At 38.2% G+C, this 13,928-nt stretch overlaps 1 protein-coding gene across 1 annotated transcript in view; it reads right to left on the bottom strand.

Annotated features, from left to right (window-relative positions):
- LOC127658362 (phospholipid-transporting ATPase ABCA1-like) overlaps positions 1-13,928 on the bottom strand; it is a 191,370-nt gene that overhangs the window by 62,806 nt on the left and 114,636 nt on the right. The window contains exons 23-25 of the mRNA XM_052147617.1: positions 6,593-6,795; positions 464-527; positions 122-324 (exon numbers count right to left, since the gene is read on the bottom strand). Of these exons, the coding sequence (XP_052003577.1) occupies positions 122-324; positions 464-527; positions 6,593-6,795 (470 nt within the window). The remainder of the gene's footprint in view (positions 1-121; positions 325-463; positions 528-6,592; positions 6,796-13,928) is intronic.

The following is a 13,928-nucleotide window of genomic DNA, read 5'->3' as shown; positions in this document are numbered from 1 at the left end:
AAACACCAGGAAATGTAGTCAAAACCCAGACTTTTCTGGAAGCTTCTTTCAGATACATTCTTGCCACAAGCTATTCCACAATGTGGTGGGGACAAAATTGTCCATGGCAAAATTGACGTACCTCCTCCAGGCTGGTGTCTGATATGCCATAGCTGGTAATGCCCAGAGAGCTTTTCTCCAGGTCGAGCTCTTTAAAGAGGGAAGCGAAGCTGCCGTTGGTTGCGGCTGTGTATGGCAGCACAAACACAAGCTCTTGACCTATGACCTCCAGAAACTCTGCCTCCGCCACGTGCCGCCGCACCAGCTGACTCACATCACCCACATCTGATCAGGAGGAAGAGAAAAAAGCATTTATACAAAAACATAATGAGTACGTATGCCATTGTGCATTCGTTTGTATGTGTTCACATATGTTCATTAGTTTGAGTTAGCATGTGTGATGTTTATAAGGTGTTGTTCAAACCTGATGTGTCCAGACTGCTGATGCTGTCACTACAAATTCCCTCATCGACACTGAACTTATCACACTGTTGAAAAAACACACACAAACAAAAATACAAAGTTACTAGTGCTGTCAATCGATTTATTACTGTATATGACATGCTGATTAATTAATCAAATTAATCGCATATAACAATATTTGTTAAATACATATATACAGTATATACACTCACTGGCCACTTTATTAGGAACACTTGAACATCTACATATTCATGCGATTATCTAATCAGCCAATCGTGTGGCAGTACTGTAATGTGAACAATCATGCAGATACAGGTCAGGAGCTTCAGTTAAGTTTCACATCAACCATCAGAATGGGGAAGAATGTGATCTCAGTGATTTGGACCGTGGCATGATTGCTGGTGCCAGATGGGCTGGTTTGAGTATTTCTGTAACTGCTGATCTCCTTTCACACACAACAGTCTCTAGAATTTACTCCAAATGGTGTCAACAACAACAATAAACCTCCAGTGAGTGTCAGTTCTGTGGACGGAAATGCCTTGTTGATGAGGGAAGAATATCATCTCATAATGCTATTCTGAGATGAGGGTTGGCACTGTTTTGGCGGTACGAGAGGTATATATATATACATACACCAAACAGCCACAACATTAAAATCACCTGCCTAATATTGTGTAGGTACCTCTCGTACCGCCAAAACAGTGCCAACCCTCATCTCAGAATAGCATTATGAGATGATATTCTTCCCTCATCAACAAGGCATTTCCGTCCACAGAACTGACACTCACTGGAGGTTTATTGTTGTTGTTGACACCATTTGGAGTAAATTCTAGAGACTGTTGTGTGTGAAAGGAGATCAGCAGTTACAGAAATACTCAAACCAGCCCATCTGGCACCAGCAATCATGCCACGGTCCAAATCACTGAGATCACATTCTTCCCCATTCTGATGGTTGATGTGAAACTTAACTGAAGCTCCTGACCTGTATCTGCATGATTGTTCACATTACAGTGTGAACTATATATACACACTGTATTTACAGTCATATATATATATATATATATATGACTTTAAAGTAATTTTACAGGTTCAAGTTACAAGTTCAAGAATACAAGTTAAGCTCATTTGAAAGCATTTCTGGGATAATGTTGATTACCACAAAAATGTATTTCAATGTGTCCCTCCTTTTCTATAAAAAAGCCAAAATCTGGGTTACAGTAAGGCAATTTCAATGAAAGTGAATGCGGCCAATCTGTAAATGTTTCAAAAGTATAGCCACAAGACAAACAATTTGCATGTCAACATGATTTTAGTGTGATAAAATCACTTACTAACCATGTATTATGCTAAGATGACTTAATGCTATAAGTGTAAACCCTAAAATTACCTCAAAAACAAAGTTTTAAACAACTTCGGAGCTCAAATAATACACACGTTTTAACAGAATAAATAAACGCAGTCCTTTTTTCAAGTTTCATATTTCTGTCTTTAAACCCTGACCAAAATTGCCCCCGAAATTAGTGTTTGGTATGATCCCTTTTGCTTTATGGAATTCTGTCATTTTTTACCAATTTTTCCCCCTAATTTTATAAAAATCATTTACTTTATCTGAATAGTACAAAACTGACTTTTCCTCTATTTGCCATCTGATCACACAAAAAAGAAATTGGGCGTGATTCAAAAAGTCTGTCTAAGTGGTAGTCAAAAAAGTGACACCTTTGGTATTTGCAGTCAATATTGACCGACCATTGAAAATGAATGTAAAAGACAAAAAAACAGAGCAATGTTTTTTTTTTCTTTTTTATCTGCCAAATCCAAAAACTAAATCAGCCACAATAAGAAAAAAAAAAAGAAATTTCAGGGTGAGACTCTAAAACATCCTCAGTGCAAAACATACACACCCCCTCAAAGACACAAACACACTTATACACACACAAAAATGAACTGGTGAGACTATAATACAGAGCTGTTTTTATTACATTAGTCAAAAAACAAAAAAACAATAAAACAGTCTGTGGGAGGGCGGAGGGCGGGCCGGGTTGTGATTATACACACCCGATCCCTTATCAGGCTAATTAAGCTTCGAGAGGGATGAAGGACGATGGCAGACGGTGGTGCGACGAGAGAGAGTTTATGGACATGTCCGTGATGTGTGTTTTTGTGTCTTTTTAAGTTTATCATTAAAACTATTATTTATATTGCCAAGCCGGTTCTCGCCTCCTCCTTTCCGTCGAACTACGTTACAAAGTCACAATGTTGAACACAAACACACACACACACACACACACACACACACACACACACACATGTTGGTCTACCTATCATTATGAGGACTTTCCATAGACATAATGATTTTTATACTATACAAACTATATCAGATTCTATCCCCTAAACCTAACCCTACCCCTAAACCCCACACAACCCCAAAACCTAACACAACCCCTAAACCCAACACAACCCCTAAACCCAACACAACGCCTAAACCCAACACATCCCCTAAACCTAACACAACCCCTAAACCCAACACAACCCCTAAACCTAACACAACCCCTAAACCCAACACATCCCCTAAACCTAACACAACCCCTAAACCCAACACAACCCCTAAACCCAACACAACCATTAAACCCAACACAACCATTAAACCCAACACAACCCCTAAACCCAACACAACCATTAAACCCAACACAACCCCTAAACCTAACACAACCCTTAAACCCAACACAACCCCTAAACCCAACACAACCATTAAACCCAACACAACCATTAAACCCAACACAACCCCTAAACCCAACACAACCATTAAACCCAACACAACCCTTAAACCCAACACAACCCCTAAACCCAACACAACCCCTAAACCCAACACAACCCCTAAACCCAACACAACCCCTACACCCAACACAACCCCTAAACCCAACACAATCCCTAAACCCAACACAACCCCTAAACCCAACACAATCCCTAAACCCAACACAACCCCTAAACCCAACACAACCCATAAACCCAACACAACCCCTAAACCCAACACAACCCCTAAACCCAACACAACCCCTAAACCCGACACATCCCCTAAACCCGACACAACCCCTAAACCCGACACAACCCCTAAACCCGACACAACCATTAAACCCAACACAATCCCTAAACCCAACACAACCCCTAAACCCAACACAACCCCTAAACCCGACACAACCCCTAAACCCGACACACCCCTTAAACCTGACACATCCCCTAAACCCGACACAACCCCTAAACCCGACACAACCCCTAAACCTGACACAACCCCTAAACCCAACACAACCCCTAAACCTAACACAACCCCTAAACCCAACACAACCCCTAAACCTAACACAACCCCTAAACCCAACACAACCCCTACACCCAACAGAACCCCTAAACCTAACACATCCCCTTAACCCAACACAACCCCTAAACCCAACACAACCCCTAAACCTAACACAATCCCTAAACCTAACACAACCCCTAAACCTAACACAACCCCTAAACCCAACACAACCCCTAAACCTAACACAACCCCTAAACCCAACACAACCCATAAACCCAACACAACCCCTACACCCAACACAACCCCTAAACCTAACACATCCCCTTAACCCAACACAACCCCTAAACCCAACACAACCCCTAAACCCAACACAATCCCTAAACCCAACACAACCCCTAAACCTAACACAATCCCTAAACCCAACACAACCCCTAAACCTAACACAATCCCTAAACCCAACACAACCCCTAAACCCAACACAATCCCTAAACCCAACACAACCCATAAACCCAACACAACCCCTAAACCTAACACAATCCCTAAACCCAACACAATCCCTAAACCCAACACAACCCCTAAACCTAACACAACCCCTAAACCCAACACAACCCCTAAACCCAACACAATCCCTAAACCCAACACAACCCCTAAACCCAACACAACCCCTAAACCTAACACACCCCTTAAACCCAACACATCCCCTAAACCCAACTCATCCCCTAAACCCGACACAACCCCTAAACCCGACACACCCCTTAAACCCGACACATCCCCTAAACCCGACACATCCCCTAAACCCGACACAACCCCTAAACCCGACACAACCATTAAACCCAACACAACCCCTAAACCTAACACAACCCTTAAACCCAACACAACCCCTAAACCCAACACAACCCCTAAACCTAACACAACCATTAAACCCAACACAACCATTAAACCCAACACAACCCTTAAACCCAACACAACCCCTAAACCCAACACAACCATTAAACCCAACACAACCCCTAAACCTAACACAACCCTTAAACCCAACACAACCCCTAAACCCAACACAACCATTAAACCCAACACAACCCCTAAACCTAACACAACCATTAAACACAACACAACCCTTAAACCCAACACAACCCCTAAACCCAACACAACCATTAAACCCAACACAACCTTTAAACCCAACACAACCCTTAAACCCAACACAACCCCTAAACCCAACACAACCCTTAAACCCAACACAACCCTTAAACCCAACACAACTCCTAAACCTAACACAACCATTAAACCCAACACAACCCCTAAACCTAACACAACCCCTAAACCCAACACAACCCCTAAACCCAACACAACCATTAAACCCAACACAACTCCTAAACCCAACACAACCATTAAACCCAACACAACCCCTAAACCTAACACAACCATTAAACCCAACACAACCCCTAAACCTAACACAACCCCTAAACCTAACACAACCCCTAAACCCAACACAACCCCTAAACCTAACACAACCCCTAAACCTAACCCTCACAAAAAACTTTCAGCATTTTTACATTTACAATAAAACATTGTTTAATATGTTTTTTAAGCTATTTAAATTATGGGGACACTAGAAACGTCCTCATAAACTACACTTATAGCATAATACCCTTGTAATTACCAGTTTGTAACCTAAACAAAATTGGCCTTGTAAACCACATAAACATGCCCACGCACACACAAACACAAACACAAACACACACACACACACACCACAGCCAGGGCATCAATAAGTGGAGCTCTACAGTCATCGTTTGGTCATTGTTGGCATTACCTGTTATTTTCCAGCTGATAACAGCAATCTGACACACTCACATACACACAATCACACCTTTGCACAATAATTTATTACTATAGAAAATTTGAAATGGCAAAATGTTTACTCGGATTCTTCTAGTTTGACTGAACTCTAATTGAATTTTCAGAATTCTGCTTTATGTAAATTTTCTTGACATTATTATGAATTTACTTAGAGTTATAACATTTTTATGTTTAAAAATAAATTATTGGTAGAAATATGCTAATTCTGTGTCTCCTTGTAACACCATGGTCAGGTTTGATTGCAAGCATCATGACATTAACTGCAAAAACTGAGACTTCAAATACATTTTAAAATGCTAAACTTTAATAAATAATAGTTTGATAATGTCTAAATATATATCCAAATGCATATCTTGTGATAAAATATCAAATTTGGCAACAACATCTACTGGCTGTTACTGGCATGACATGGTTTTCAAAAGACATGGTAATTTATATTTTGTTCACTAGATGGCAGCAATCTGCCTCCAATTTATGTCACATTCTCATATTTATCTTCATGTTTCAACTTATAGAAGTGTAGGTTCTGAATTATTTATTTATTCAACAATGTGCTTATTTGTATATGCAAATGAATGATAAAATTGAGATTTTTGCATTTGAATAATAATTAATAATCAAAATAGCCTAAAATCCCAAAAGAAATGCATAGTTGTTTTATTCTTACTTAGGGAAAAATAAATGGTATCATTTAAAGAAAGGGGTTACACATCTGACCCTTCCGGTCAAAAATGACTGCAAATACCAAAGGGTGGTGCCATTTTCAATACCATAGGAGGGTTAATGACAGCATGGACTCCAGATTGCATGGGATCCATAAGTTTGTGCAAAACCTGATGATCCGTGTTATCCCAACATGTTTTGAGAATGTTTCAAAGAACGTGTTATGTGCTTCAATGGAAGCAATGAAATCGTTAATTTTGTTCCCATGAGTCAAAAAAGCATATTTCATTAGTGACACAGAAATAGTGTTGTGCAAGTTACCTCTTTAGATTTGGACGTGCGTTGTGACATCACTTTATCCTGATTGGCCCGTGCGACTGTGAGGTAATAGCCTCTGCCATATGTTTTCTTGAGGAATAGAGAAGAGCCACAGCAGCAAACTCGGCCGTGAGAGATGATGGCGATACGATCGCCCAGAATATCTGCTTCATCCATGTGATGGGTAGACAGAATGATAGTGCGCCCTGAAACACACACACACATACAAATCAAACAAACACATATTCGGTGTGTGTGTGTGTGTGTGGGGATGTGAAAATCATCAAAGTTCCTTTTGAAACGTGAGTTTCCGAAGGTCTCGTTCTCATTTGAATCTGACGTGATGTGTTTGACATGCTGTGGAAAACAGGACGTTATATATAAAGACGCTTTTACACACTGAAATGTGTGCGTACTCCTCGCTCATGAGAATGTGTAGTGCTCAGATCTGTATCGGAAAGTTTCCTCCCTTTTGTATTTGTTGGAATTGTCATGAAGCCAGATCCCCACGGGGTTCTGCGGCAGCATTATTTTTGCTCTGTGTCTGTGACGAGGCGGTGGGAGTTCAAAGTGTTTGTCCTTTGAGTCGCCCAGAGCAGAAATTACAAGAAATATCATGAGTCTGTGCTTCCCAAAGCCAGCACCCTCTGAAAACACATAAATGAGGCAGAAATTCTCATGTTCATATAGAGTATCTGTGATGCTGGACCCTGTATAGCAGATATCTGGTTGGGTATCTAGTGGGTGTCTTTTCACTATAAATCTCTGAAAGGTTCAAAGAGCAGCACACTTTTTTTGTATAACAACCACAGACACGCACGTGCCACAGTGTATAATCAGATGGATCTGTGTCAACACACTCGTTCAGTTATGACATTCAACTTCTTCTTGTACTATAGGCATGTCTTATAATTGTCTATCAATCTGTTACATTGACTAGGAGAAATGTTTATGCATTTCTTAATGCAGATGTCTTTAACTGTGTCATATCGGAGGGGTTTCTGCCACGAAGGAGTTCACAGCATTTTAACTGGATTGAGATAAGGGCTTTGACTTGCCATTAAAAGAAAAACAAAAAAACCCAATTTCATACCATTCCTTTGTGGATTTGCTTTAATTATTTAGGACATCAAGGCCTACAGTTCAGCTTTAACTTTTAACAGTTGGCCTTGCGTTCTCCTCAAGGACTCTTTGGTATAATGTGACATTTATATTTGACATTATGCAATATGATGGCAAATTTGCTGGGCCCTGAAGCAGCAAAACAACCCAAAGCATAATGCTCCCACCATCCTGCTTCACAGCTGGCATGAGGATCTCTTTTTTTGGAACTGTGGCCAGACTACTCCACATTGTTCCAGAAGTCCTATTCCTCATGTAGGTGTTGATAGGAAAACTTCAGTCTTGCCCTGGCATTCTTTTTCTAGAGCAGAAGGCTTTTCTTTCTTGCTGACCTCCAATGTAGTCCAGATTTGTGCATTCTCTTTGTAATGGCTGACTGGTGCTACCAGAATTAACTGTTGGTTGGACAGCATGGCCTGGACAGATCTGCCAGTAATCTGAAACCTTCTACATTTGTGGATTATGTACTGTGGAAAGGTGGATTTTAAATAGCTTGAAAATGGCTTTAAAATCTCTTTACAGGCCCATAAGCATCTACAAACTTTCTTCTGAGGCGCTGTGTCCTTCAGTGCTTATGAATTAACCAGTTGATTGCCGTTGTGAAGGTGTGTCCTTTAATCAAGTTCAGTTATGACAACTCTCTGAAAGATATAACATGTTAATGTGGGTATGACATACAGTATTGATAGGATATTAGTCTCGGCGAACAAGATTTGTTACGCCGCTGTTGCAGCAGCATGTACGAAGACTTGCTACTGCTAGAAAATACACATAAATACTGACTTAAGCATGTGGACATGCTGCTGCACAATTAGACAAAAAGCAAGGCATGCTGCATTGACCATGTATGACATTCTGCTGCACAAATGGGCATTACAAACAATCCCCATGTACCAGATCTAGACAATTGGTGCTGGGGTGGAGGAGGGTTTCAGAGAAAGAAACTCTTGCAGTAATAGCTATTTAAATGTTATAAAAAGAGAGAGATGCAAGTTGACTGGCTACCCGATTACATGTCAAAGGTCCAACCAGCTTACACCATGCCAGACGATTGGCTTAACATGTCACATGTGAGTGAGCCAGTTAATGGCAGATAACAAGTTAAACGAATATATAAGCTTGCACCACATAGAGTTACATTGCTGAACTTTGGCAATTTCTACATTATTCTACTAAGTGGCCTCTCTGATTCTAATTCTAGGCACTTAATGTAGTGATAAATGTAGGGGTGCACCGATATGCTATTTTTGGACTGATACCAATAACAGAGAATTCATAGCTCATTGATAACTGCTAATTTAACTTTTTGCATTTTAACCTTTAAACTGGAGCTGACAACAAAATAACGAAAACCTACTCACTTGAAGCAAAATATGTGTTGTTTAATAGCTTGGAATCTGGAATTAGCAATCTGATGTTTCATAAAGTAATAAGCGAAAGTTCACGTTTTTGTGTATTACATGAAACATAAACAGAATATGGGAAATGGCATATTGTTACTTACAGCAGATTAAGGCGGGACTCAATTTTAAGAAGCTAAGTGGGAGGGCTGGGTAGCTCAGCGAGTAAAGACGCTAACTACCACCCCTGGAGTTCGCTAGTTTGAATCCAGAGCGTGCTGAGTGACTCCAGCCAGGTATCTTAAGCAACCAAATTGTCCCGGTTGCTAGGGAGGGTAGAGTCAAATGGGGTAACCTCCTCATGGTCGCTATAATGTAGTTCGCTCTCGGTGGGGCACGTGATGAGTTGTGCATGGATGCCACGGAGAATAGCGTGAAGCCTCCTCATGCGCAAGGTCATCGCGGTAAAAATATATATTTTAAGCAGCTCTATTCCATAGAATAACAGTTTATAATGAGCAGGAGCTGTCGCGCTTCATAAAGGACAAATAAAAGCACTATTACAGGTTCAGTATAAAGACATCATAGCAAAGTCTAAATGACTTCCAAGCATTCTGGGGCCATTCAGCAGCTTTGTGTTGCATGGACTACTTTTATGGTATTTTTATGATGATTTTTTCAACCTATTTGGACCTTGACACCCACGACCCCCACACTCAAAATGGTTTGGTCCACCCCCCCATGTTCAAGACAAGGTTACAGCCTTGCTCTGTGTGCACACAGACACTGAAAATGTACACTGCCTGACAAGGAGAGAAATCTCCACCAGTCAGAGAGTTATCGGCCAATAATATATCGTCCATTGATATATTGTGCACCCCTTGAAATTGGCATTTCTGTTTATTATAGCTGTATGAGTTATTGCAGATTGTACAGTATATTCCCAGTGTTATTTGTTAAATTATATTGTCTTTTATCTTTCAACTTTGGGGAAATGGCAATCCAATATCTACAGTATATGTAAAAAGAAATTATTAAAAAACTACACTTTGATAGCGTGCTCTCACTTTTTCACAGTACTGTGGATAGATGGATAGAAAGATAAAAAGATAGAAAAAGAATGAAAGAAATACAATGAGAGATTACTATTTTCATTTCTGCTGTGTTGCTTTGTATTATGGAACAGTCATAAATCAAACATGCCAAAAATGCTACAATATTTGCACACAAGCTAAATTCAGAATATCACTTTACTATACTATTATTATTTCTGCAGGATATAGTTTGTATATTGTGTACAGTATGCAAATATTCTTAAAAAAAAAAAAAACACACAGATCAAGTCAGTTTGCCAAATGTGTGTGTGTGTGTGTGTGTGTGTGTACATGCACTGATTTGAAGTTGATTCCAGAGCCCTGAGTAATATTTAGGCATTCTTTGATCAAATAGTACTGAAATGCCCAGCGTCTGTGTGTAAGATTTTCTCTACTTTTTGTCTCTTTAAATTAAACAAAGTAAAAAATTAAAAAGTCCCTTTAAAAAAGTCCCTGTTTTTTTTCAAAATTTTCAAAGACCACAGTTTAAATACTGTAGCAGACAATGTGTAGCCAATCAATAAACCTGTTAAAAACAAAATAGTTCAAGCAATCTTCAAGTTTAGTTCTTTATGTGGTCACAAACCACAAGTGTAAAACTCTCCAGCAGTGAAAGAATTTTTAATCTGTGATAAAAATATCACATATAGACGTTGTAATGATACTGTCAATACAAATAAGTCCTGCAGACCTCAGGGGATTTAAATCCATATTTAGCCCATTTCAGCTAGATTGTGTGTGTAATCAGCAAGCAATTGATGATTATTTGATTAGTGAAGGCGATTATAGTCTGATTAAAAACTGAGTGAAAATGACATGATGCATACCGCAGTTAATTAGGCTGTGAGCGGCCCTTTCATCACAAACACACATACAGATTGAATAGAGTTTATAGTATTTATAGATGTAGTGTTTTTAGTCCATGTGTACTGCTTTAGTCTTTAAGGGTACAATAGTGTACACAGTCTGTGCTCTATTCTTTATAGTCTGTAGAGTTTGTAAAAAGTGCTGGAGCGTATATAGTCTAGACTATAGTACTGTAGTGTTTATAGTATTTAGTGTGCTGTATTGCCCATAGTCTGTAGTGTTTAAGTTTCTGTAGTGTTTAGGGTTCTGTAGGGTTAATGGTAATGTGGTGTTAATAGACTGTAGTATGCAGTAATGTTTATAGTCTGTAGTGCTTAGATTGTAGTGTTTATATCATTAGTATTTAGAGTGCTGTAGTGTTTATAGTCCATAATGTATAGGGTACTGGATTAGTTATTGACTGTAGTGTTTAGGTTGTTGTAGTGTTTATATCATTAGTATTTAGAGTGCTGTAGTGTTTATAGTCCATAATGTATAGGGTACTGGATTAGTTATTGACTGTAGTGTGTAGGGTACTGTATTACTTATATTTTCTTGTGTTTAAGGTGCTGTAGTGTTTAGGGTTCTGTAGGGTTAATGGTAATGTAGTGTTTATAGACTGTAGTATGCAGTAATGTTTATAGTCTGTAGTGCTTAGATTGTAGTGTTTATATCATTAGTATTTAGAGTGCTGTAGTGGTTATAGTCCATAATGTATAGGGTACTGGATTAGTTATTGACTGTAGTGTATATGTTGTTGTAGTGTTTATATCATTAGTATTTAGAGTGCTGTAGTGTTTATAGTCTATAATGTATAGGGTACTGGATTAGTTATTGACTGTAGTGTGTAGGGTACTGTATTACTTATATTTTCTTGTGTTTAAGGTGCTGTAGTGTTTAGGGTTCTGTAGGGTTAATGGTAATGTAGTGTTTATAGACTGTAGTATGCAGTCACGTTTATAGTCTGTAGTGCTTAGACTGTAGTGTTTATAGCATTAGTATTTAGAGTGCTGTAGTGTTTATAGTCCATAATGTATAGGGTACTGGATTAGTTATTGACTGTAGTGTTTAGGTTGTTGTAGTGTTTATATCATTAGTATTTAGAGTGCTGTAGTGTTTATAGTCCATAATGTATAGGGTACTGGATTAGTTATTGACTGTAGTGTGTAGGGTACTGTATTACTTATATTTTCTTGTGTTTAAGGTGCTGTAGTGTTTAGGGTTCTGTAGGGTTAATGGTAATGTAGTGTTTATAGACTGTAGTATGCAGTCACGTTTATAGTCTGTAGTGCTTAGACTGTAGTGTTTATAGCATTAGTATTTAGAGTGCTGTAGTGTTTATAGTCCATAATGTATAGGGTACTGGATTAGTTATTGACTGTAGTGTTTAGGTTGTTGTAGTGTTTATATCATTAGTATTTAGAGTGCTGTAGTGTTTATAGTCTATAATGTATAGGGTACTGGATTATTTATAGACTGTAGTGTTTAGAGTGCTGTATTACTTATATTTTCTTGTGTTTAAGGTGCTGTAGTGTTTAGGGTTCTGTAGGGTTAATGGTAATGTCGTGTTTATAGACTGTAGTATGCAGTAATGTTTATAGTCTGTAGTGCTTAGATTGTAGTGTTTATAGCATTAGTATTTAGAGTGCTGTAGTGTTTATAGTCCATAATGTATAGGGTACTGGATTAGTTATTGACTGTAGTGTTTAGGTTGTTGTAGTGTTTATATCATTAGTATTTAGAGTGCTGTAGTGTTTATAGTCTATAATGTATAGGGTACTGGATTATTTATAGACTGTAGTGTTTAGAGTGCTGTATTACTTATATTTTCTTGTGTTTAAGGTGCTGTAGTGTTTAGGGTTCTGTAGGGTTAATGGTAATGTAGTGTTTATAGACTGTAGTATGCAGTAATGTTTATAGTCTATAGTGCTTAGACTGTAGTGTTTATAGCATTAGTATTTAGAGTGCTGTAGTGTTTATAGTCCATAATGTATAGGGTACTGGATTAGTTATTTACTGTAGTGTTTAGGTTGTTGTAGTGTTTATATCATTAGTATTTAGAGTGCTGTATTGGTTCTATCTGTAGAGTTTAAGATGATGCAGTTTTTATAGTATTTAGTGTTTAAGGTGCTGTAAGGTTTTGGCTATTGTAGTGTTTTTAGCCTGTAGTATGCTGTATTGTTTATAGTCTTTATTGCTTAGGTTGTTGTAGTATATATATAGTCTGAAGTAATTAGAGTACTGTAGTGTTTTTAGTCTATAGTGTATAGGGTACTGGACTATTTATAGACTGTAGTGAATAGGGTGTTGTATTGCTTATATTTTGTTTTGTTTAAGGGGCTGAATGATTAAGGGTATTGTAGTGTTTATAGACTGCATTATGCAGTACTGTTTATAGTATGTAGTGTTTAGGTTGTTGTAGTGTTTATATGATTAGTATTTAGAGTGCTGTAGTGTTTATAGTCTATAATGTATAGGGTACTGGATTATTCACAGACTGTAGTGTTTAGAGTGCTGTATTGGTTCTATTCTGTAGAGTTTAAGGTGATGTAGTGTTTATAGTATTTAGTGTTTAAGGTGCTGTACGGTTTAGGCTATTGTGGTGTTTTTAGCCTGTAGTATGATGTATTGTTTATAGTCTGTATTGCTTAGGTTGTTGTAGTGTTTATAGACTTTAGTATACGGTACTGTTTATAGTCTATAGTGCTTAGGTTGTTGTAGTGTTTATAGTCTTTAGTATGTAGAGTTTTGTAGTGTTTATAATGTACAAAGCTTTCCAAAAAAGTTGGGACAGTACGAAAAATGCTAATTAAAACAAAAAGTAGTGATTTGTAAATTACATTCACCCTTTGCTAAATTGAAAGCTCTACAACTACACATTATTCGATGTTTTACCCCTTGAATTTCTTTTTTTCTATTTACCTTGTGTAGGGAACT

The sequence above is a fragment of the Xyrauchen texanus genome, chromosome 2 (genome assembly GCF_025860055.1).
Source record: "Xyrauchen texanus isolate HMW12.3.18 chromosome 2, RBS_HiC_50CHRs, whole genome shotgun sequence".
Lineage (NCBI taxonomy): Eukaryota > Metazoa > Chordata > Actinopteri > Cypriniformes > Catostomidae > Xyrauchen > Xyrauchen texanus.
The sequence above is the reverse complement of the archived record's forward strand: the minus strand, read 5'-3'. Positions and strand labels throughout refer to the sequence as shown.